A 27,051-nucleotide genomic window follows, 5' to 3' on the forward strand; every position below is an offset into this window, starting at 1 on the left:
CATGACCAAACCAACAGCAAGCTGCACAGATGTATTTTCATGTCTCAAGTAAAAATTATTCTAGCAAGTTTGTAATAAGCTAAATCTAAAGTTTTAATGTAATGTTTTCATTATTATTGACATGAAAACACGTTATGAGCTTTATAGGATAATTTAATTATTTTTATTTCCAAAAGAGCAGCACATTACTTTAGGAGCAGTAGCTGATATTTTGCATACTCACTTGCCAATGCGTTTTCTGAATTTATTGTGCATTTTGAAACTACTTATTACTTTGGTACAGTACACATAGATGTCCAATTACTATGAAAGGCCAAAAAAAATTTGAATGACTAAAGTGAAAACAAATGCTTTTAAAACAATACTGTAATAAAATAATATTGCATCAATAAATCATAGCAATATTATAATCCAAACCTTAAAAATTATTCTTTCACACCATCATATGATATTGGCAACGGACAAATATGAGTACTATAATAAGTAAAAGTAGTTTGATTACAGCATTCTATGACTCTTCTAATGTTATCACTATATGTCGTATAACATCAGTAAAATGGCTGCATTGATAAGTAGCTAATCTTACAAAGGGAATGATGTAAGCAGATTTAGAATAGAGTCTATAGGGAACTAATATTAGACAGAGATGTTCTATGATAACATTAAAGATACATATTTTTGCTGACACTTAAATCTGATGTTAGAGGCATTATTCCTTTAAAGCATTTCTGAGTAGCTTCAAATTCTATACAGTTTTTTTGTAAAGGAAATGTAAACAGTATTAGTCTGTGGATACAGAAAGTAACTTGAGACATTAATGGAATTTTACATAGCAACAAATATTCAGTATGTTCTTCAAAGAAAAAAGATTCATTCCTCTCTCCCCCATTCTGATTCTATTGAATCACACTGACAATATATTGTATTGTGATTCTGACATAAGCTTAACTTTGATTTTTATGTACAATGGTTCACTATAGAGCACATTTCAGAGGAAGGCTGAACAAATAGAAACATGTAGAGGGTGTATTTTGCACCTAGTTTCAGTGATACTTGCACACCCCTTTCATCTATACTTTTTTGAAATTCCCAGCTTAGACATTCATGTTTCATATTTCTGCATGAGTTTTAACATCTGTTGAGATCAGGTCCAAAGTACAAAGAGATGGATGCACACTTTTCTGCAGATTATTATTGACAAATTTCACATTGCAATATGTTTGAATTATAGATAATGCATGGCAGTTGGTCATTGTGGAATACTGCCTCTAAAATGGAGAAACTAGGAAGTATGGGATAAATACTGTAGTCGTCAAGTAAGGACCACAGCATTTAAACATCAGTGGAAGTCAATCATCAGTTTGAGGAAACGCCAGAAATACCATAAATGCAAGGTACATTAAAAAAAATTTGCATATTATGTTAAAAATTACCATTTGTCAATACAATATAGTAAATTATTTTAAAACTGAGAAGTGACTGTTTTTATTACACAGTGTTTTCTTAAAATGTTGCTTGCATCATTCCAATCTGGAGAGCATTTCTAGCAGAATGCTGTAGTAGTAGCAGAGCAAACAAAAATTATGAACTGGCTGAACCGAAAGTTTGAAAGACCTACTGTCCATTCTTTTACAGGAAAATGAAGAGTTCAGTGACTCAGATATTATGCAGTTAGTTTAATAAGTAAAAAATGATAATGAATTCCTATTACTGAAATTGCTTAAAAGTAACAGTTAACTCAACATGGAAGATTAGATATAGGTACTATAAGGAGACATCACAAATATCAGATGGAAAGGTAAAAAATTATCAGTAGAACTGTAAATTATCAGGAACATCAAAAAAACAACTTTATTTATGTGGGGCACTATGTATCTTTCAAGTCTCTTCTCACTAAAAATCTGCTATGCTTCATTTACAGAGCTGTAACAATAACCACAGGAGTTAAACTGAACAGAAAAATCCTAAATTGAATCAACAGCAGCTGATACTTGAAATGCAACAATTAAATGCCTTATTCCACTGAGAACTCAGTTACTCTTCTGCTGATGTAACAGAGTATTTCCTTAGCATGCTGCTCTATTATACCTGAATTTGGCCCCAACCAGATCAGTATATAAAGAAAAATATTATAAAAAATATTCAATAAATTCAGTCTGTAAGACTAAATCATCATTTGGGAAAGAATAAAAAATAGAAATTTTCAACAGTATAGTTTCTTTTTAAATTTTTCTTTGTTATTTTTAATATTGAATTTATTGTATGGCATTATGTACAAAATTTATAAAATTTAATATGCATTAAAAACAGCTAGAAAGATTTTATGATACAACATCTCAAGATTTTCTCGAATCAATTAAGTTCAGTATGCTAGGAAAACTTTTCAGCAACATTTACATATTTCCATAGCAAACTTATGCTCTGGTATAAAGCAATTGACTCAGGGACTTTGTACTGATTTCTATGTATTCAACACAACATGACCTGGCAATGGACCATGTTATTGCTATCATGTTTGTCCATGCCTTAATACATAGGAAGACTTTTTCTAGCACTTACTGTGACTTACCAGTGTTCACACATATGGAATCCAGCTGGCTAGCTAGACTACCCCAACTGCAGATCCTGATATGTTAGGTATGTAGCATATATCCCAGTTCTTTATCTAAGCATATCTGAAAATTACTTTTGTACCTGGTAAATTGTTCTCTGCTTACCAGCATTACAAAAACTTGATTTAGGCAATTTACTTAACATGTATATAACTTTTTAAAAAAATGAACCTATAGAAACAAGATAACAATCAAACCCAAGCATTAGCATTGATCTAATAGTAAGTGCATTTTAAGCTTTTTGTTATACCATGAGTCTAGATTTCAAAAGGATTCAGTCATGCAGATTGTAAGAGATTTACCAGGATCAAGCATTAGACACTCTTTGAGAGTTATGAAGATAGAAATTTTCTTAATAGTATGCTAAGAGAATTATTCTCAGAGAAATCTGTTTTTCAAAACCTTAGAATATACATACTCTACCTCCTTTTTGAAGAAAACAGTAAGAGAACAAAAGTAGTTAAACGTTGCTAAAGCAGCAGTATACTGATTATCCTAGAGATTTAAATCACATGTACCAACAGCCTTGCCAGTCATGCTTTAGTCAGCAGTACAGAACAGTATGAGATACAGATTTTAATTTAGCTTTCAAGATAGGAAAGAAGCTTGCCTATCAGAGAAGCATGGCAAAAAGCAGCAGCCAAGATTAGGTCAGGAAGTTTTTGAAATAATTACTTTCTGAACCTTGACAACATCGCATAGATTCATACAATTCTGCTTCACTTACAGCCAGGCCACTTCTAACATTTCTTTGTTTATTCCAAAGATGATTATCTGAGAGTAGCTGGACAGCTCTTAGCTTAAGATTTTTAACAAAGCCTGAAATCATGATTGCCCAGGATGCCACTAGTAGATGTTGAAATCATAATTTAAGGGATTGAAGGAGCAAAGAGCAGGACAGACATAAGCAGGAAGATAGCGCCAAGAGAAACCACCATTTTGATTTTGCTTTCAATTTCCTTTCCTCCCAAATACCTGTGAAAATGCTAAATAATAGAAATTAAATTGGTTTTATTTTCTCAGTGCTGTGTGGATGTCATATGAAAATGAAATGTTCTGTGATATAAATGGCAATATTATATCCAAACTATCCAGTCTTTTTCAGTATGGCTATATCACCTATAAAATCTTCAAAGTGGTAGACATCATTGTGATTCCACTGGTGTAATAAAGTAGAATCTGGATGTCACTCTTTCTAGTGCTTATACAGTTAGGCAGAAGTACAAAAATCCAGAACACTGTAAATCAAAGCAAAACCATTTTGTGGTGATTATTGGTTGCAAATACTGAAAAAAACCCAGTCTCTCTAAATTATAGTCCACTCTGGACTTTATCAATGTTCACAATTCCTTTGATCTATTTATTAATGAGATTTTTATTAAATGAAAATATTTGCAAAAAAAGTTGTATGAAAGCAAAAGCATTTTAAGTAGCAGGGGAAATATGCTCCAATGGGAAAAAGCTCTCCCACCAAAACCTACTTTAAAAGGCTCTTCAATTCATACAAGCAATAGTGAAAGGATATTTTTGAAATAGAGTAAGGGACTGCTGTTTGCAAATATTAATTAAGCAAACTTCAGGTAACTCTAACATTAACAACTTAATATCATCCACAGTGAATCACAATATGCCAATAGAATGTTACCAATTCACAATACAAAGCCTAAATTCTTCAGAATATCAAGAGATTTTAAATAATGAATATTTTTAAATCAAAATACATCTTATTAGAATAATTATTCTTTACAAAATATAAGAGGAAAAGCTCTTGAGCACGTATGATTTACAAAACTGAAAGCAGCAACTGTGGTGTTGCAAATATTATGGCATTGTTTAATAGGTGAGAAATAAATCACACTGAAGCTGAGGAACTTCCAGACATTTTGAGCCAAACTCAGTAGCTTATTTACTTGAATGCTAAACTTTTTTTTAGTACTGATGAGATGAGAATAACTTTAAGTTTCTCAAGGCAGACAATTTTAGCTGTTTGGGGAGGTAATAATTTTTTGACCATAAATTGAAGAGCTATAATAAGATTGAATTGGGCCACATCTTGCAATTAGTGTTCTCTTTGCACCTCTACACCTAAGTGTGAGCGTAAGTAAGAGCAGAACTGATCTCTGAATGTTTAACCAGCCAAATAACAGTTTTGTATGAATTCTTTCAACCAAATTATGGTCACATGCTTTGACTGCAGAAATTAAATTAATTTCATGCTTAATGGTGCTCCAAGTACTGCATATTAATCTCCAAAATAACTGAATGCTTATACAAGTACTAAAGAAACCACTTCTAAAAAAAAGTGAAAAATAAAATCATGACTATGATGAGTTTGCAGGTTACCTCCATTATAAGTTAAAATACAATATGAAAGTTTTCTGAAACAGCTAGCAGCTTTTCATTATCAACAGAATTTACAGATGGACTTCTATATAAATATAAGCTTCTGATGAGAAACGTGGCATACGTATTCTGCCTTCCCTCAAAGCAAAAGAAAACCCTTCAAAAACAGAATCCTGAATTCTGTATCATCAAGATTGGGAGAGGTACATAGCATGCACTGCAAAATACTATTAAAGTATTATGGAGAGCATTGGAACCACAGAAATCCTGGGGCTGCCGCTCTTGCCTGACCATGCTGTGATGCAAGTCCCGTGGCTCAGCAGGGAGCAGCTGTGCATGTTGTTACTTATTGCAATGAATGGGACAAGATCGTAGCTGAAGAGCATGCAGGCCAGTCAATATTGGCTAAAAGGTGATTAAATAAGATACAGAGAGATGTATAACTTGCTTAGGTAACCTGTGTAAAACTGGTGACACGATGCTCTGCCTCGCTAAAAGGCACCAGAGCTGCCCGCTTGACTGATCCAGCTTGGTTCTACTCCTGTGAGAAGTAAGAACGGTAGGAAATGAAGTTCAGGACACAGCACCTCTGTTTTTTTACTGAATATTGCTTAAAGTAAAATATACATTATTAATGTGTCTTTAACAGCATTAGGAGAGCCCGTTTTCTTCAAAGCATTGAAAAATATTTTGTCATTGGTATATCTTGGTGTTGTTATTGGGATATAAGTTACATTTAACATAAATCAATTATTACCTGCTATTATGATTACTTTAACTAATTATTATACAGTCATACATGTACTACAAAATTTTCCATATAAACCATCCTCAGAGTACTTAAGAACCTAAAATGGAAAAAAAATATAGTTTCTACACTAAATAGCAGTACTGCAGCTCAGATCCACAGACCTTTATTTATAGGACAATGGACTCAGTACAGTGGTCCCACAATTTTTAACAGCCTACTTACATGATAAAGTTTTATCTAGTATTTGTTCTCTAATTTCCTTATTATACTGTATTCACCCACTGACATTCTTAGGGACACAGTGTTTTTATAATTAATTTTATTTTAGGTTTCAGTAACTTTCTAGAAAATTCCTTGTTAATTCACACCTACTAAGCATGTAGAACATTATATGTATTGTTTCTACAAATCTAGTTAATATTTCTATCAAACTACTAGGAAGACAATAATAATAAAGAATTCACCAAACATTAACATGCTTAATTAAAACTTGCTAAGAAATCATAATTATTTTGTTGGAATTCAGCTTATTGCCCTACACAACAGTGAATACATGTACTTGGTTGTTGACACAGAAGCAAGCAGAAGCACACAGACACACACCCATCAGCATCTGGCTATCTTGTGCAGTGTCCTCACAACACCTGGATGCCTCAGCTGCCTTTCATCTGCAAATCTGCTAATTGAACACAGTTTGATGGCAGTTCCTGACTCAGATTTTTTCATTTGTGGTGCAAGCAATGAAATGACTGGCAGGTCAACTTGGCAACAGCAGTGTCATTTAAACAGGAAAACATGAGAGGCCAGAATTGCAAGGCACATTATGGCATGGCAAAAAAATGAGGAAACCTTATGAAAAAGCCATTTGTAGTCAATTTTTTAATTTAAAAAATGCCTTCTTTTCCTATGGATCATTTTCATTACAAGAGTGTTGGTCACCTGACTAATAAGTCAACACTTTACTATATCAAAAAACCATGGTGATTAAGAGTTAAGAGTAGGAATCAGGATTAAGAGTTTAATGCTTTTGTGTCACGCTTCTGTGACTCAAATCTACTTGAAATTTAGGCATCTTCATAAGAAATATGCTCACAATCTTTGTTTACTGCTGTTTCTCTCTTGAAAATCTGTAAAACTGATAAACATTCCCTTCAATTTTTCACCTTCAGCATCTGCGTTAGTAAGAAATTTTGGCCCCAGATATGCTCAGCAGAGTTTCAGACTTGTCCAGTCAAAACTGCTTGGCACTAGCTCATTCCTGACTTAATATGCATTTCGTTGTCTTATCACCTGATCAGTCTGCAGTTCCTGAAGCACAACAGCATTAAGTGCCTCTAAGAGTGCAATTAAGACACTGTTTTCTTTTAAATATGGTCGGTGGTGTAGAAAGCTTCTCTTTCATGGTGGAAGCTCAATGACTGGAGTCCATGCCTCAAATGTAGGATAATCCACTTTAAAACTTTTCCTATAGAAAGTCAATATTTTTGTCATCTTGTAGAATAACCCAATGAGGGTCCTTCCATGGGAAGAAAAGAAAGATTTGGCTAATGAAAACAGTCAGCAGTCACATCATGCAGCTATACAGTGAAGTAAGAGATGTACCATTGTCATACTCAGCCCTGGTAACCACCAGCACAGAGGTTTGTATAAAGCTCACCCTCCACCTCTCCTACTGACACAGTGCTCTTGTGCAATGAAGAACAGAACAACTGAAGGTTAAACTTCAACTGATTTGTTCTACACCCAAGTACTGGGTTTGAAGAGTAAGATAAATATTAATACAATCAATCTGAAAAAAAATTATAAGAATAAAGACATTTGTGATAAGAAACAAGAAAACATGACTAAATGTGTAATGCAGTTGGTACAAAAAAGGATTTCAGGCAGAAAATTACTAGAATCTTACCCATATTTATATTCTTAGATTCAAGTAAGAGAAAATACTAATGAAAGCCTTTATGTTAGTTTATGTCTACCCCACAGCATGCAATACTATTCAAAAGTACCCATGCTAATGCTGAATGAACTAGCATCAGTACTAAGCATTGCACAGACTTACTCCACTTGAGCTGATGTGCCTCTACCACTTTCAGTTGTGCAGGACAAAGCAGTGGGTTAATAATACACACAATAATAAAGCCTTGGCATCCACTATAACTAACTCTCAGTGCTAGATTGGATTTATCCACTTGGCACCACCTTGTGCCAGAAAGAGGTACATTTAATTAGTCACAGTAGGTAACAGATTCAAGTATCTTAAGCCTTTGAAAATAACAGTGAGTAGTCAAATGACAGGATCTTATACTAGGATATTAAGCTTTGTAACTTTTTTACCATAAGGCCATTACTTCACTTCTGTCGTTCTGCTACCATCAGATGGATTATTAGTGATTTATTTGACATTGTTTAGTGATGCTAGTCCAGTATTCAAATGTATGAATGTATATGTCTATGATGTATATGGATGCATTTTCACTATATAAAAAAGGTTAAAAACATCAGAATGAACTGTTAAAAAAGCAGATTAAAAAATAAACTGCTCTAATGAAATAAGCATGGAGAAATTTGCACTAGCCATACACACATTGTATGACTTCAGGTATCCAGGACTATTAAACTGGTTCCTTTGCCTGTTAAGATTTAACAAAATAAAATAGAAAAAAAATTAATTTTCTAAAAACTTTTCTTACATATCTTGATTATTACTGTAAATGCAATATTGTATCACCATCATTCAAAACTCACAACCTTACATCAATTTACCAATTACGAGTTTATATATGCTGTGGTAAAAGAATTAAAGAAACACTTGACTTCAGCACTAGTAACCTCAGTAAAAAAAAGCAGAAACAGGCTTACCTCTTTGCTTTCTTCCAGGTCTGATTCACTGCTGAACTCCTCTGTGTTTAAATTTTCAAAATCTGATTCTCCAACAGCAATGGGCACTGTCACGGTGAGGCTTGGGTTGTTTATGAATGACATGTAATCACTCTCATCAACAACATATTTTTCCACACTGCTGCCTATGCCACTTGTAGTTCCATTCCCGTCTTTGAGATAGGCGAGATTTTTACCTATGTCTACTATTGTATGGTTGGAAATACAGCTGTCTTTTTTATTGTTTAGGTCTTCAAGAGGTTTGATTTCATCTAAAACTTTCTGTTTTCTAACAAAAGCTTTTTGGATGAATTCACGCACTTTTCTCTTCACATAATCTATGCCTTTCTGAATCCTTGCCACAGCAATCTGGAGATTGTTCATTTCATTATCATCGTCGGTAGCAGCAAGGTTGTCTGAACTAAATGAGCTCAGCAGCAAGGCCAGAAATAGGTTGAGTACCTAAAATAAAATAAGGAAAAAATTACTCTTATTTTTAAGTCATTAAAAGATTTTCAATATGAGATAATTTTTATTTCACATGTAACAATTTATTTCTATGCACCTTCCTGCTATTCTTTTCAGTTCATAATCCCTGTCCCCAACATTTTATATACCTTGCCAAAAGCACTTTTAGCTGGTTTAACTTCACTAATACAGGTGAAAATCTGAGCTATTCCTTGACTGTCTCCTCCACAATCTGCAGGAGTGCAGATCTGCTCCTCAAAATGGAGAAAGACATAACGAGGCAGAATACAACATAATGCAGTGATTTATGCAAGCTAAGTCCACTGTAGTGTTCATAGGCCAGGGGAATGTAGGCAAATACCAGTCTTCTACAGTTCAACAGACCATAGCTCTACTACCTCTAATTCAGAATATAGTAAAATATTGTATTTTGCAAGTATATATGAGTCTATCTTGGTCCTGGGCAGGAACACTAGCTAAGAGATAGAGTCCACAGATGTGGTACACCTCAATTTCAAGAAGCTATTTCAGACTTTCTTGCATGACATTTTACAAACATACAAGAGAAATTTGGATAGCATGCAATTATGACAGACCATGTGCAAAACTGATTAAAAACATTTAATTAAAAATCAGTTAGATTATATTTGTCAGTTCTTCCTGTTCAAACTTGCAGAATATTTTATAAGATATACCACAGGACTCACATTAGTCTGGTGAGTGACTTAGTAGTGATGACTGTGGATAAGCATATTTATAAAATGTGTGGATCATACCAAAAAGAGAATGGATGCCAGCACTCAAAGAGAAAGAACTACAATTAAACATCATCATGGTTTATGGCAAATTGATGAACTGATTCAAAATCAGTATGTTGTTTAATTCTGAAGTACTGTTGTGGAAAGGACTGTTAAGAAAAATGAAAAGTATATATACAGAAAGTGTGAAAGCTGCAAGGTGGAAGTACTGCAGAAAGGGGTGTAGAGGCTGCATCAGGAAAACAACGCTGGTACAGAAATTTCATGTTATTTGGGGATGTACTACAAGGAATGCCGAGTATAAGAAATGAAAGTATCATTATTCCACATTATTCAGTACTTGTGTCTTTATTGAAAATGTTGCTTGGGAGGAATTCAGAAACCAGTAGCAAAACGGATAAGCCATTTACAAATCATCACTTATGAGAAAAACATTGAAGAGTTGGGCTTGGTTTGTTTCCCAGAGAAATGACTGAAAGCGGAAACAGTAAGCTTTTAAGTATTATAAATGTTGTCATAAAGACCAACAATTTTCCATCAATATTGAGTCAATTGAGTTTACTTGGCTGTAAAAGGTGATTTAAATTAGATGTTTTTTTAAAAGGCACTCTTAACCATAAACATAATACAGCACTGATCTTACTAAAGAGATTATAAACTTACTGAGATGTAAATGAAAAATAGACAAACCTTTTTCATAGATAATCAAGTTATATTTGAACCTGGTGTACAGAAAGGGTAAGTGAACTACATGTTTTCCTGAAGTCCTTCTCTAGTCATCATTTCACATTTCTAAATCATGAAAACCAGGAGATATGTCCTAAGAGTTTTAAAAAATCCCCACTGATTACATACCACTAGGTTTCCAATCACCATGACCATCATGAAGACTGTAAGGCACATGGTTTGGCCTGCAACCTCCATGCAGTCCCACATGGTTTCTATCCATTCTCCACACAGCACTCGGAATACAATCAGGAAAGAGTGGAAAAAGTCGTGCATGTGCCAGCGAGGAAGTTCACAGTCACTGGAGATCTTGCAGACGCATTCCTTGTAGCTCTTCCCAAAGAGCTGCATCCCAACCACAGCGAAAATGAACACAATGATGGCCAGCACCAGGGTCAGATTCCCCAGAGCCCCCACTGAGTTGCCAATAATCTTAATCAGCATATTTAGAGTTGGCCAAGATTTTGCCAATTTGAAAACTCGAAGCTGCAAAACAGAAGAATGGTATACGGTTCTTTGTTATCTAATTGTAATGAAATTACTGCTATACATTTCATATTTTAGTTACTGTGTGTCTACATCAGGTCTCTTGTAATCTTTAGAAGTTTAAGTTACAAAATTTCTGTTTCCAGTTCTTTGTACGATACTACATATCAGCAGTGTTAAGTCCTGATTCAAGTGATAAGAAATCAAAAATAATATCTGTATGCTCATTTCAATTACATTGAAATTATCACAAATACTCTTATTCAGACTTTGACTCTTTTGGTGACTTTAGGTATTTATAAAGAAGTTTTACTTGTTGAAGAAGTTGAACAAAACAGTCTTTCTCCTGTAAACTCTGAGAAAATATTACTAAAAATAAATGAGCACATAGGAAATGTGATCAGTTTAACAGGACCGTAAGTGTATAGTCACTTCCAGATTCTTTAATCTTAACAGGCAGTGAGATGGAGGAAATGGTTTTCCTAAAAAGACAAACAAGCTAGAGTTGTTAATGTCAGACATAGAAGTGACTTGCAAGTATCTTTAACAATATATTTTCTGTCTTTTTAAATAAATGTAATGTGTCTTACAAAGCTTGTCATACAACACTGAGGAAAACAAGGGAAAGTATTATATTAATAAGTACAACTTTAAACAGACAAAAATGAAATTATTGGAAAGATACAGCAATTGTTCAGACAATTGAAAGAGAAGAATACTAAAATAAACTAATATAAAACGAAATATTATTTCATGTGATGATTTTATGTTTCATAAAAAACCACATAAATGTCAAGTTAAAACCAGAATCTACTACTGAGAGAGAAGTCAATCCAGACAGATTTTAGACTTCAGGCAAAGTACAGTATAATGCTATGCAGATAACCAGAAAAAACTTATTTAAAACACCTTATTTTTTTTAAAGGGGATGTATTTAACTTTAATTTCAAATTAAATATTTTTTTTTTAAATTTAAGGCAGAAGTTGAGCTTGATGACCAGGAACTCTAGATTCATGTCTCTCACTGCGTAGGTCTTTTCAGAAGAGTGTTTGGACACTGAATTGCATGCTAGCCTAGTCTGCAGGAAGACCAAGGTATTTTAAGTTCCTGTTCATGAAAGAGATATCTAATAGCAGACAGAGACACCGTAGTGACTTCTGAACAGAAAATCTGCCAGACAGCAGATAGAGCCTTGCAGAGGATGGTACAGAGAAGGCTGGTAAGGATGAGAAGCCCCTGGACAATGAAAAATCTTAACACTACTCTCTTTTAAAACTAACCAATAAAGGCAATTGGTAATGGAAGTCTATAAGCTAAAATTGTCAATAAATTTTATTAATTAACTCATTATTTACCAAGCACTAATCTTCAGTCACAGATAGTGTAGGCCCTGTAGCTCTTGCTTTTTTTTACTCCCTCATCTAGGGAGAAGACTCTAAAAAATCCTTCTATTAGAAAATCCTTTAAGCATGCTTTCAGCAAGAATAGAATTGATGTTGACAATATCTTGAAGGAGAAATAGGCATTACTATGATAACATGGAAAACAAACTTGACATAATATACACATGTCATCTAGTGAGTATGCAATTTAGCATTTTGGAAGTTCTGAAAAGATCTTCTGTCTCAGCCAAATATTTAATTTTCAAATGAAAAATGCACAAAATATACATATACAAATACAAAAATGTAATCCAGAAACATATTTTAAATAGTATATTTACCAATCGGAACGATCGAAGGACAGATAATCCTTCTACATTTGCAAGGCCAAGTTCCATTAAACTAAGACTCACAATAAAACCATCAAAAATATTCCAGCCCTCTTGGAAATAATAATAAGGATCCATGGCAATTATCTTGAGAAACATTTCTGCTGTGAAAATTCCCGTAAACACCTGCAAGGAAAATACAGCTTCTTACTCCAGTTTAAGAAGAAAATATTTAAAAAGTAAAACTAATGGTATCAACATGTGCTAAATTATATTTTCAGCAAGAAATTAATGGTAAATCTGAATATCTTCTCTATATTTCCATACACTGGGGTTAGGAATAAAATTAATATTTGAAGCTTACATATGCATCACAGAGTTTGGGTTCCAAAGCAAAAGAATGGGAAAATGCGGTTTTTATCTAGCCTGCTAATATGTAGGTATGCCAATACACAGAATATAATTTGATTTTAATGCTCATTTTTATCTCCTTAGAGCTCATCTTTGCCCTTAGATCACCTTTTGACTTCCAGGAATAAAGATAATTGTTCCTATCATAAACTTATTTTATTAAGAAATAATTATACAGAAAGTTGAGCAGAACTGTTCTTCTTCAGGATGACCTGTGGAAAACATTGTCATTCCATTTCATAATTTCCTTACATCTGTCATGCTTACTGGGTCTTTCCCCTCTAAAACTCCTTGAACACCCAGATCCTTACAAGGTGCTAGTGAGGAGCAGAATGGGTGTGGGAATGGAACTGAAAGTTCTCATGCTTTGTAACTATTCATTAAAAAAAAAAAATCCTTAAATGAGCTTCAATGACAGAAGATGAAGATTTTCAAAATCAAAGCGCATATACTAACTCAGTAGATCTTTACTCTGTAAAGTAAGAGTGGTGAAATTTACAAATGTCAACAACTTAAATTTAAGTTCAACAATCCCAAACCTCTAAATCGTCAACTTTTTATTTTACATGAATGCGCGTAAATCACAAAAGAATTAAAGAAAAATGCATTTTACAAACATGGCACATCACGAAAGACTTACAAGGTTTCCTACTGAAAGCACACCACTAAACTGTTCTGTCATTGGGTAGTGCTCCATGGCCATGAACAGGGTGTTCAGGACGATGCAGATGGTAATGGCCAGATCAACAAATGGGTCCATCACAATCAAATTTACAATATGTTTGACTTTCAGCCAGGGAGTACAGCAGTCCCAAATCAAGCAAGTGTTAGCGAATTTATACCAGCATGGGGGACATTTCTGTCTGGATTCTTCCAGTTCTAGAGAGAAAAATGAAAACAGCATTTTAAACATATGTCTCTATTCCAGAATCACCTAGATATTTCCTTGAAGCCTAAATGATGTTTTCCAAGGTACTGTTGACAAACAGTATTGATATTTTGAAACTAAGCCTGCTTTCAGTTAAAAGAAATTACAATTAAAATAATCTATTAAGAAAAAAAAAAAAAAGAACGTCAAACCCCCCTCCCCCAAAACAACTATACTAAAGATTCAGTAGATAAAAGAACCATTCACAAACTAATGCTACATAGAATTCAAAAGAGAAATTTGTCTTAGAAACCTGTAATAAGGTTGGGTGATGAGGGGATTGAAAGCACCCCAGTAGAAAAACACTTGGGGTTATTGGTGGCTGAAAAATTGCGTATGAGCCAACAATGTCAGTCAAGCCCTGAGAGCCAATATCCTCCTGGGGAGCATCAAAAGCAGCATGGCCAGAGGGCTGAGGCAAGGGGTTCTCTTCTGCCAGCTGGAGTGCTGTGTTCAGCTCTAGGGTTCTCAGCATAACAGCAGGTTCAGAGGAGGCCACAAAGATATTCAGGGGCCATAGCACATGGCCTGTGAAGTCAGGCTGAGAGACCTGAGGTTGCTTATCTAGAGAAGAGAGGGCTCCAAGGAGACCTTATTGCAGCTTTCCAGTACTTAAAGGGGGCCTTGCAGGAAAGATGGAGAGGGAGACTTTATCTGGGAGTTGAGTGAGAGGTTGAGGGTGTACAGTTTTGAACAGAAAGAGGTTAGGTTTAGATTAGGTAGTAGGCCAAAATTCTTTACTGTGAGAGTGGTGAGGCCCTGGCACAGGTTGCCAAGGGAAGCTGTAGATGCCCTATCCCTGGACGTGTCCAAGGCCAGGTTGGATGGGGCTTGGAGCAATCTGCTCTGGTGAAAGGTGCTCCTGTCCATGGCAGAGGGGTTGGAACTCTAGATGATCTTTAAGGTCCCTTCCAATAAAGTATTTAAAAATATCCTCATGAAAGATAAGCATTTAGAGCAAGCCTGAAGTCAGACAAGTATTTAGGCCGCATTATGGTCCACATGTGCACAACTGCTCTTTATTACCTTCCAATTTTCTATTTTGGGCATAGTCATTTAAGCCTCAACATAATGTTTCAACCTTTCTTACAAATAATTGCTTAATTCCATGATTTAAAGTAATTGTATTTAGCTGTACAGAAAGAAGAACATGATCCCTCCTTTGTGAAACAGCAAGTCTATTGAATTGATATGTGAATAGAAGGGGATTGCTCTACTGCAAGAAGCATAGCCGTTTCAGTAACCTAAAAAGAGCTTACCCCAAAACATAGCTTCAGTATAGAAAAACTACATTGAATAATTGGTTTTGCTTGCATTTAAATTGGAAACCTGCTACTTCTACCTCAAACCTATCAGTATGTTGCAAGCTTGACTCTTTTTCCAAACTTGTCAGTCCTAAGTTAAAAACAAACAAACTAAAAAACCCCAAAAAAACCAAACCAAAACAAAAAAAACCCCACCAAAACAAAAAAACTCCACCCCCCCCAAAAAAAAACCAAAAAAACCCCACAAAAAAAAAAAAAACAGAAAAAACCCAAACCATCAAAAAATCCCCCCTAACTCTATATAGAAATCTTTTCTTGTCTATACCCTCTAGGCTGAAATAGTTGTCTTTAAACATCACTACCACTTAATGCATTGCACATTTAATAGCACTTTTAAGGCATTGTCATGCAAAAAAAAATCTGTGTTACATACCTTCCATTGTGTTTGTAAGCATGCTGGCTATACTCATTGCTCTTTGCCTTGCACTTGGGTCTGTTAGGTAGTCCATAGGAACATGGTAAGAACTAGAATGTCTCTTTCTTAAGTCAGTTTCTGTAGTAGTGCCCTGCAAATAAAGCACTGATGAAATAGCTGGTTGATTGTACATTTAATAACACTATAAGTTACTGTAGAGCTCTCCTGGTTTAAAACACTGCTGTCCCACACCATGCTGCAGTTCTATTGAGGCTTCACAACAGACTAAGGCATGCGTGACTCTGCATAGAATAGTCAAACACTGCAGCATATTGCTTTTGTGCCTGAAGAATATGTTTTTAAGTATTTTGCTGAAACAGGGCTGAGATATTGAAGCAGATTTCAGACTAAAAAATATTTCACAGAGCTTGTCAATGAGTTCTGCTGTAAATATCTTTCTATTTAGGCAGTGAAGTCTTTTTCTAAACATGAAAATGCACAGCCCACACAGCTAGCAGTGAAGGAACTAAGCATAAGTGCATTTTCTTAAGATAACTCTTAATTTAGAATAACCTATGAATTTCCTAGCACATTTTTCAGACAAATGAAAAAAAAATTAGTAATGTTGACATAAAAAAAAACATAGAAAAATTAGCTATATTACAGGAACACTATCACAACCCTTGTAAGTTGTACTACCAGGGTAACATCAAAAGTTTCATGTATGGACAGCAGGAAGCTAAATGCTAATTTAATATATTTAAATTTAATATATTCCATTAAGTAAAAGTAATTTTTTTCCATTTTGATATCCTTTCTGATATACAAGCACAGAACCATCCAGTTAAGTCTAAGCATAATGAATCAATGGGTGTAAGACTAGACAAACTAAATTCATTCAATGGTTGACTATGCTATTCTGTTAATTCCCAGACGATTCACATGGATTTTCACATATTTAATTAATGAGAGCTGGACAGCTTCAATTTCTCCTTTATCTTATAGCTGAAAAACATGAAAGGAGCATTCACAGCTTAGCCAGAAAGGTCATCATTGCCATGTGACTACATTTGTGGAAACAGTGACTGATCATACAGGGAGAGAACATCATGCCTGAGCTATTGCAGACTTCCTTACATTGCTAGCAGTGGCTGCTTTATCAATCATCACCTCTGGCAGAAGCTGTCCCGTAGGCGATGTCAAAGCTGGCGGCCCACCAACCAAGGACACCACTCCATTGCAATCCACAGTGCTGTGCATCTTCCCATTTGCTGGAAGTGCAGGTACTGTTCTGGATGACCTACTGGCCTGGCTAATGTTACTGTTGCGCCGTTCTCCGTGTCTATGAGGAACAAAGAGAGAATCTCTTCTGCTCTCATTGTCTTCAAAAGTGCTGTGCTCATCATCAGCAAAGTCATTTTCTGATCCTACATCCTTTGCTCGACCTCTGAAGCTGAAAAGACTTGTTCTGCTGTTGCGCCTTGGGGAAAACAGGGAGCCACGAATGCTCAGCAAAGACTGCAGGTAAATAAAAACAATTATTATCAGATGAAAATCCTTTAAAATACAACATTTTCATACAGAGGAAAAATCCACAATGTCTTAAAGGGTAAGGTCATCTACAAAGAAATGAACTGGCACAGTCCCCCCCTAATGCACTCCCTTTTGGGTAGTAAACAAAGAGCACATAAGTGACAGACAAAGACTAGTTATTTTACTGCTTTGGATATATGAAATCAATCAGTTTAATTAGAGTAAAAGAAACTGCTTGACAGAATTGTTTCCTCTGCTATTCTGCCTATGTTATTATCAACTGTTCATAAACTGAATAAGTAGATCTAGACACTCTTTACCCCAGGCTGGCATTAGTATGACAGGCTGAGTAAATAAAATTTTAGGCAAATTTTCTGTGACCCAGTCTGCACACAGAAGTAGCTCCCAAATACTGCCTGGTTTAAAAAATGTATGTATCTTTTCAGCTATTAGTCAAATAGACCATTATAGGTTTCCTATTTCTTTTTTAAAGTGTTAGCTATCCTGAATATGCAATGGTGTGCCTGAAATTTTGTATAAATAGGTTTGCTAATCTTCATCAGTTTACTCATTGGAGTAAGTGTTCTGTTATTGGAGATCTCCAGTATTAGAGTCAAAATAATGCTCTAATCTTACAATTAATTATACATGTTCTTAATTTTAATTCATATCAGTAATTGCCTTGACTTGATTGGTAAGTATTAGCACCTGATTTCACCCAAGACCTCTATGCTCTATGAACAGCAGAGATGATACATAACAAAGCAGTGTCTTTGTTTCTCTTCTGCAACTTATCTTTGTGTACCTGAGCCCCATTGTACTAGGGACTGCAAAATGCAGAACAAAAAGGCAGTCTGCAAAGAACTTATCATTTAAATGCAACACAACAGATGGATACAAAAAGAAAGGGAATACACAGAGGCAAAATTGATGAGTATGATAAACAGTCATCTTAGCTCACCTGAAGTCACTTCCCTGTCAAGCTTTCTGTAGGCAGCATGGTAAAAGAGAGTTTTAAAGAGGGATTTGAGGAAAGCAATGAAGTGTTCTGTGAAAACTCATGGGAGCTTCTTCCAAGCATGAATGGCAGCATACCAGAAAGAGCTCAAAGAAACTAGTTTGGAAATTTAATAGGAGGTTATGAATGCTGCTTTGGGTCAGTCAAAGCTGGGACTTGTTTACTCTAAGTAGACAAGGTGGGCTGGGAGGAACAGTATGTTTTATGATAGTAAAAAAAAAATCTTTAGGTAAATATGTTTACTAGCAGATTAGAGAAAAGCAATGGGATAGGTTAGTGCTCTTTGCAACAACATTCTTGATGAATACAGCAGTAAAGAGGTCCAAGTTAAAAATGATTCACAGTTGTGGGTCCAGAATAGAGTTAAAAAAAAAAAAAGAAAAAGACAGAAAAGGGATCTAACAAAAGGCATTGTGGAAATCCCTCGGAAAATTGTCAAAGGGGTAAAAGGATCTCCTAAAGCACAACTAAACCAGGAGAATTGAGAGGAGACAAAGTTATGAATGTTAGGAAGAATAAGATTTCAAGAGGAATAAAATGGTCATTTACATTGAAAGAAAATGAAATGCCAAGGAAAAAGATTATATATAAGCCTGAGTTTTCTCTAGGAAAATGGTACTAAAAACTGGTGGTACTAAAAACTTCTTTTAAGTGGTTAGAATCCAGAGTGAAAAGGAACTAGGGTTGGAAAACCAGAGGGGAGGCGATTTCTAGACTGTCATAGTCAAACAACTGTAAATGAACTTGGAGATGAAAATGTTAGAAGAACAAGTTGTATGAGGAATGCTTAATTTCTTACAAGATGGATGAATTGAGCTGCAGTTGAATAAGGCTGCAGTTTAAATGAAGAGATAGGCAAGAATATGTACCTAGGGGATCAGATGGATCTTCAACATGAAGTTGAAGTCAATTGACAGGTGTGAAAATTTGTATAAGGAACAGAATGAATCATGAACTAAATTCAGCAATGAAGCCTCACAGAGATTAGTTAGACAGTTAACAACATAAAAGAGTGGCAGACCAAGGAGGTGGGGTGGGGGGAAGGATGCATTACTATTGAGAAAGGAAATACATTAGGAAGTGAGTGGAAGGAGTGGCAGAAATAGAAATCCAGAAACATTATATTCCCACCACGGTCTGATCTAAGGACAGTCCTTAGTAAGAAAATATTGGATGAAGAGGTCTGAGCTTCTTTGAGAATGTGAGGCTGGAGAAAACAATACATGAAGAGAGTATGAACGCTCATGATCCATTAAGGAATGAAACAGGCTTTCCAGAGACAGAAATAGAAGAGGATTAAAAAGACAGGAATGAGTTTAGTAATAATGACTAAAAAGAGGGAAAAAGCAAGTCATAAAGACCAGGGAAAATTAAGAAGATGGAGATAAAAGGAAGAAGCATGTTGAGACACAAAAAGGGGCAGAAAAAGGAGAGAATGTATGCAAGATCTGGATTTGCAGCGCTAAGGGGAGAGTGAGAAGTGGGCAAATGAAGAGGAGCTTTGAAAACTGTAGGAGATAACATTACAAAACTATCAAATGAAATAAATGTCTGGATGGGAGATGCAGATGGCACTCTGAGTCACTGGTGTTGCAATGTAAGAGAACACATGCAAAGACACATTGCCACACAAATTTCCACCTTTTTTAAGATAACGCAATTAATGGTCTTGCATCAATTAATTTCTCAAATTTACATGAGCATTAATGTAATTTCTATTGAGCTTTCTGCATCCCAAATTTTAGTACTCTTCTCATTTGAAACATTACATTTTGTATGTATGCACCATGTTTTGAAGCTACTCATCATGCTGAATACATCCAACTTGGTGGGGAAATAGATCCATTTTAATTAAGAAGCTTGAAATACAGCTCATATTAATTAATATATGCAATTTTGATTTTTCACACAGGAATTCAGAGTAAAACCAAAATCTCTCAAATTCTTACAGTTTCATATTTGGCTGCAAGTTTTACTTGTTTAGTCTTTGATTTAGGATATTAATGAATCTGTGGTATCTTGCAAGAATTAACCAAACTACTATACAGGGCTTTCTTTATATGATGAGTAGACAAAAAAGGTGTTTAAGAGGTAATAATACTATGGTACCTGGTGTGGGGAAGAGAATCTCTTTTCATATGTCAGTCTATTCCCCTCAATGGAAAATCGGAAACCTTTCTTTTTGATGCTGTCCTCTGATTCAGATTTGTGAAATTCTTCACCATCCTTCTCCTCGCCTTCAGACTGTTCTTTTTGCTTTTTTTTCTTTCTTCTATTCCTTCTCTCTTTAGCACTCTTTGAGCTCAGTTTTGATGCCTCAGAAGAACTTTCGGAGAATCCACCTATTCCACCTACTCCACTATAATCTCTTGAGTCAGCTGCTGCAGCTGCTGCCGCCGCCTATACATACAAGCACATGTGCAATTTACAGCATTTGTACAAATACATACCCCACTCACTATTTCAAATTTATTGACACTCTTAAAGAAATTATTATTTTAAAATAAAAGCAATGTTTCTACTGCACCAAATCCAGCATATCATAAGAAGTGTAATTTGTGAAATACCACAGGAACCGTAATTTGCCATTGCTCCATAAACCAGGAGCAAGAGTAACCCCAGGGAAAACTGTGCTGTCATAAAACCAAGTTAAAGAACATCTGTTTCAGATTGAAGCAATATGTTGCAATGAATTTTTCATCTGAAATAGTATGTAAAAATAAAGAATCAAGGCTCAAACAAGTGGTAAAATGCCTGTTAATAGGAAGCAACACTTTGTTACAAAATTTTGATGGGTTTTGAATACTCCCTAGTCTATTAAAGATCTTTTGTAATGTTGATATCTCAGTTTTGCAAATAATAATCAGAGATTTGTGTTAAACTATGCCCTATTATATACTTGTTGCTGTTTGATTTTCAAAATATGTGGAACATTTTATTAACATTTATTTACAAGCTGTGGTAAAAAACAAGCAAAAAATTCTCAGAATTCCCCCCAACAGATAGCAATTGACCAGTGAAACAAAAAACCCTGACTGCTGACTTTAGTCATGTGTATATATGGAAGACATAGTTCAACTTCTGCTCTATGAGGCCACATGCCAAGCAGACATTATAAATTTTTCTATTAAAGATTTGAGAGCCTTCAAAAAATGAAAAGTAATTTCAAAGCAGCACACAATCATTACATTTGTACCACAGAAGCGTTTTCTTCAGTTTCTCCACTTTTCCCAGTTCTCTTTAAAACTGGAAAGCTAAGCCTTTCTGCTGTGAGAGATGGGCAGGGAGTAGAAAAAGCCAAATATTGCTGAAGCACCATCACCTACAATAGTTTTACTTCTGTTACTTACATAAGCATTATTACTCTTTGGATTTTTTTTTCCACATCTCCACCTCCATTTCAGACAATCACAGAACAGTTGAGGTTGCAAGGGAACCTCTGAAGGTCATCGTGTCCACCTCTCCAGCAGAAAGGGTCACCTAAAGCAGGTTGCCCAAGGACCATATCCAGATGGCTTTTGATTATCTCCACAAGCACTCTGGGTAACTTGTTCAAGTGCTCCGGTGAAAAGTTAATTTCCATCTCAAATTTAAAAATCCAATTCTTTAGCTTTTTGGTTATTATTTTTGTCACAAAATTAACAAGTTCACTCAAACCAGCAGAAACAGTGCAATGGAAAACGTTAGAGATTGTTTACAATATAAAGGAATTATGAGGCAAAGTAATATATTGTTAGGAGTAGGGGAGTAAAAGTTCTCTCATACGTGGACGCAAAGCACCTGTTCACAGTCATGAATGGAAGAACTTTTACTTTACAGGGATACCTGAGCTTCTTCCTGTTGCTTTTTCAGTTGTTCCAGCATTTGCTGAAATTCTGCCTCTTTCTGCTCAGCTTCTTCCATTGTTGCTTGATTCTGCTCTTCATAGGCCATGGCGACCACAGCCAGGATCAAGTTGATCAGGTAGAAAGAACCCAGGAAAATGACCAAAACAAAAAATATCATGTATGTCTTCCCAGCAGCACGCAGAGTCTGGAGAAAAAGAGATAATACACTTTTTTAACAGACTTTAACTACTGTTGCATAATAAGTTAGCCTCTGTGTTATAATTTAGAAATATAAGATTGATTTATGTTAGCAGAAGATTATTTAGTTACTTTTTCCTTATAGAAATAATATCATATCCTGAATACATATTAAAAAGTTTTGTGTCTACTACTGTCAAGGTAAATCCAATTCTGAATAGTTCAAAACTTATACCAATAAGAATCTACATTACTGCTTTTAAATTTAACAGTAGGGGGCCACTGATCAGCTTCTTACCTTCCTGTCTCATGAGTCCCAAACTACATTGCCACAAAAATAGTGCATTATTCAAAATGTTACTGTGGAGAAAATTACAGTCCTTCAGGTAAGGATATGTGTAGTTCAGGAACAAGGTGTAACCTTTTCAAACAAAACATATTTTTACTAGACTGCAAATCAATTAAACATAGCATCTTTTTACAGCATGTTTGGGTAAGAAACTTTAACAACTTAAATTCATTTATTCATTTAGGTAAAAAAACAATAATGCTTAACCATCTTCATAAAATAACAGCTATTCCTTATAATGTATTTAGGAAGCACATGGGAACCTAAATCAATAAGGGCCTTATTGTGTTAGACAACAGTTTACATATATGAAATTAAAGACTGTTTCCGTTCCAAAAGCCTTAGGGACAAGTGAATGAAAATAACTATGCAAATACTATGTAGCAATGGTGTTGGTGATGGTGCTGTTTATTTAATAAGTCCTCACCAGCTGGTAAAGATTCTCCCAAAAGTCCTGAGTCATCAATCGAAACAGTGACAAGAATGCCCAACTGAATGTATCAAAACTTGTGTAGCCATAGTTGGGGTTTCTACCAGCTTTCACACATATATATCCTTCTGGACATTGACTACAAAAGAAGAGGAAATGCTATTTTTAACAACTACTCTACATTACGATATGCTGCAGTAAAACAAAATTGTTCAGGAGTACCAGTTGCTAAAGAAACTATAAACAAGTAAAATGTTATTGTACATACCTAAGATAAAAATATATAGCTTATTATTTTTCACTTTTTAATTCTACTTCCTGATAATATTTCAGTGCTTTAATAATATAACTAATAGTATTCTACCCTTCCCCACAATTTGTCATAACACATCTCCATCAGGACAAGAGAAGAACATCAAGTAGCATGGCTGATAAACAGTTGTTAGCAAGCTGGCAGCAACAATTATGCACAGATCATTCATGTGATTACCTTTACAAAAGTAGCCTAAGAGGCTGATGGAAGTGCCTGTGTAAATTCAAATCACAGAGATGGCTGTATTTAGGTATAGCTTCAAACGCAAAACATTGGTAATTTGTAACTCTACAGTACACCCGATATTAAAGTTGACTACCTGAGCTATTCGAAGAAGCTAATTTTCTTTAGTGCATAATGAAAAATGATGATCATTTTCTTACCCTGCATCTGAACTATTGCCACACAGGAGTGCATCATTTTGTCCTTCTAAGAAGTAGAAATGACCTGTTTAAAAAAAAAAATCAAAAAGGTGATGAGAAAGATAATATTTACTCCTAATGAAAATTGAACAATTATATAGACTTTTACACTTGGAAGAAACTAGCAGAGCTAACAAATTTTTCAACTGCAATATATATTGGGTTAGGAATGAAAAAAGCACGGAAAGTATTGTTTTGACAGGAAAATTACTTTTTACAGAATCTTCAAGTTAGCCTTTAGAAAATAAAAAGTTAGTTATGCAGTTAATTCTTAGCAACCTAACCAAATTATAAGATACAAGGGTTGGAATATCAAATTGTGTATGTTAGCAAATCAAAAAAATACTAGGAAAATGAGGCAAAGGATGAGAGCAATTCTGTGTCTTCATTCGTGCATTTTGATACATAACATTTAGTACTATTCATTTATAATTATCAATTACATATTTTTATCCAAGTATTCCATGAAAAAAAACTGAAATATTAGGGATGAGATTTTTTTCCCTGTACTCAGCACCAATGAGGTCACACCTTGAGTGCTGTGTCCAGTTCTGGGCCCCTCAGTTCAGAAAGGACATTGAGGTGCTGGAGCAGGTCCAGAGAAGGGCAGTGAAGCTGGTGAAGGGTGTGGAGAGTGAGTCCTGTGAGGAGCAGCTGAGGGAGCTGGGCATGTTTAGCCTGTATTCTGTAGCAGGGGAATGTACTCGAACATTTAGGCTAACTATTAAGATGAGGTAAAATATAATTTAAAGAGATAGAAGGCCTAAAAGCCCCTAACACATTCTTCTATTTTATTTTTTTTCCTTTCTTTGCAGCAGAAAAGGAAACACATTTTGCCATCAATTCCTAGTTTGCGATCCTTAGGGTAAAATGGGAATCTAATGGAGATTTTGGGGTCAGGTGGCACATTAAGCTAAAGTTGCCAGAACTAGGTATGTTCTGGCTGTTCTCAGGAAGCAGATGGTTCTGTGAGATTCATTGCCAGCTGGCATGGACTAGCTTAGCTGGCATGAACTAATTGAGGGCTAATGCTAAACAGACAAGCAGGGAATTGCAACCAGCTCCTACTGACTGCTTCTACTCTGTCACCACCAGTGTATGATAGAGGCAGCATAAAATCTGCTTATTTTAAAGGGAGAGAGAAATTATGTCCATAATTTATATATCTGCAATTCTAGTCTCAGATATCATATAAGAAATCAATGCATTTTCAGACATTCTGGTGATCACAGAGTCAGAGCCCATGAGACATCTCACACCTACTTAAAAAGAAGTTTAAAGATGCAGACAGGGTCCAAGCAGAACTTGCAAAACTCTCCATGGGCCTAATTCACATTCTTATGTGGCACAGCTCCACTTTCATTCCACTACTTCGGAAAACAAACAAGATTTTTTTTTTTTTAACACAAAAATAATAATGATAAAGTAATAAAACCAGTAAATATGAGTTTGTAGAAAATATGCCATATACAAAACTATTCCTGTCTCCTGCCAACTTAATAACAGAACAGTCATGGGTACAAGTGCTACATGACACTTCCAGATACAAAGAAAGGAAATATGTTCTGGCAGGAATTACCACAAAACACTTGAAGAAAGTTCTTAGAGAGCAGATGCCAGTGACTCAATGTCAATTCATAAGGGCCTCACTCTGAAGATCTCCCAGGTATCTGTGCTAGACACGGTTTTCTAACAAGTTTCATTATCAATTCAAGACATGAAACAACAGAAGAAAAATGCATCAAGTATTCTGAAGACATAAGGCTAGGAGAAAAGGTATTTGAAATTTAAAATGACCTTTACAAATTGACAAGTTTGTCCAAAAGCAATTGGATTTATTCCAATAGAGACAAGTGGAAAATGCTACACTTGACAAGGCAAAATCAAATACGTAAATACAAAATATCAGGAGGTGGCTGCAGCTGCCACTGTACAAAAAGATGCAATAACTGCCACAAAATACAAACTGACTGTGAATCAACAATACAGTGCTGACATTAAAATGACTTAATTTTGAAGTGTGCTAATAGGAATGTTGCATATATGGCATGAGGTGAAGATACAAATTAGAAGTAATTGCTAGAGGAGGTAGCACCCAATTTAAGCATCTCATAAAAAAAACCTAATGCAAACAAAAAATGTAACAAAAAAAGAGGCGAAATAAAAACAACAAGAAAAAAAAAGCCAGACTAATTAGAAGGATTGAAAAAAAAAAAGAAACAAATGAAAATAGGTATAGAAAATGCAAAGCAGAAAATAGGATTGCTTGGCTTAGGAAAGACCAGAAATGCAGAGGATAAGAGTTTTTAAATGGTATCAAGACTAATATAAAGTAGTCTATGATTATCTTAGTCCACAGCAGATGTAGTAATATATTCAATCAGAAATTGGGAAAATGTAGGCCAGATATTTAGGAAAAAAACCTTTCTATTTGTGTGACATAGTACCAGGAACAACTAAAGGGGAATGGAATGGAATTTGTTCTTCAGATGGCTTTAAGAATAGGTTATCATCTAAAATTTCTGCATGACATTTGTGTATTTCAAGCATGCTGAGATGGTAAGTATATTAAAAGATTATAAGGCAATGAGACCTGGATCCAAAAGCATTTAGTTCTTAAACTGAGGTTTCCTAACTTTCATTGACATAGTCACCAGTTAAAATATACATACAGACCTTATTAAAAACCTATTAGACCTAATTATGAATATATTAAATATACTAAATACACTAAAATCAATAGAAGGGGCTGAACAGATAAATGGGATAGATTAATAATACTATTATGAAAGACAGAATAGCAATCTACTATAGATATGTTCAGAGTTGTTCTATCTGAATTTTTAAACAAGTTTTGTTAACACAGTACTAACATTAACTACTAAAATGGTGGAAATAGTGTATTATGAGGTACAAAGAGAAAAAAGTGCTCATTTCTTGATTTTCCAAAGATAAGAAACAAATTAAAAGACAGAAATCTGGAATCTAGTTCTTATTTTGCAAGAAAGAATCTTGGGGTAAATCACCAGCATTCTCTTAAAGGTGTGTCTGTGCTGTGCAAGGGCGTGTGGGGCAAAGCCACTCAGCCAACTCCAGAAGGAACAACGTAGCTACGTTTACCTGCTCTAGCAGGATTCTTGGGCTAGCTGATGTTCAGATGTGGGCTTATGAGACTGGGCACTATCTTGCACTAACCTAGCTGTTACATT

General features: G+C 35.1%; 1 protein-coding gene across 1 annotated transcript in view; it reads right to left on the reverse strand.

Annotated features, from left to right (window-relative positions):
* Positions 1–27,051, reverse strand: part of SCN2A (sodium voltage-gated channel alpha subunit 2) — a 62,991-nt gene that overhangs the window by 17,868 nt on the left and 18,072 nt on the right. Inside the window, exons 10-19 of the mRNA XM_053948415.1 lie at positions 23,804–23,867; positions 23,105–23,246; positions 22,129–22,335; positions 20,413–20,703; positions 16,890–17,270; positions 15,771–15,903; positions 13,785–14,023; positions 12,746–12,919; positions 10,665–11,021; positions 8,566–9,045 (exon numbers count right to left, since the gene is read on the reverse strand). Coding sequence (XP_053804390.1) covers positions 8,566–9,045; positions 10,665–11,021; positions 12,746–12,919; positions 13,785–14,023; positions 15,771–15,903; positions 16,890–17,270; positions 20,413–20,703; positions 22,129–22,335; positions 23,105–23,246; positions 23,804–23,867 — 2,468 coding nt within the window. The remainder of the gene's footprint in view (positions 1–8,565; positions 9,046–10,664; positions 11,022–12,745; positions 12,920–13,784; positions 14,024–15,770; positions 15,904–16,889; positions 17,271–20,412; positions 20,704–22,128; positions 22,336–23,104; positions 23,247–23,803; positions 23,868–27,051) is intronic.

Source organism: Vidua chalybeata, chromosome 7, assembly GCF_026979565.1.
Source record: "Vidua chalybeata isolate OUT-0048 chromosome 7, bVidCha1 merged haplotype, whole genome shotgun sequence".
Lineage (NCBI taxonomy): Eukaryota > Metazoa > Chordata > Aves > Passeriformes > Viduidae > Vidua > Vidua chalybeata.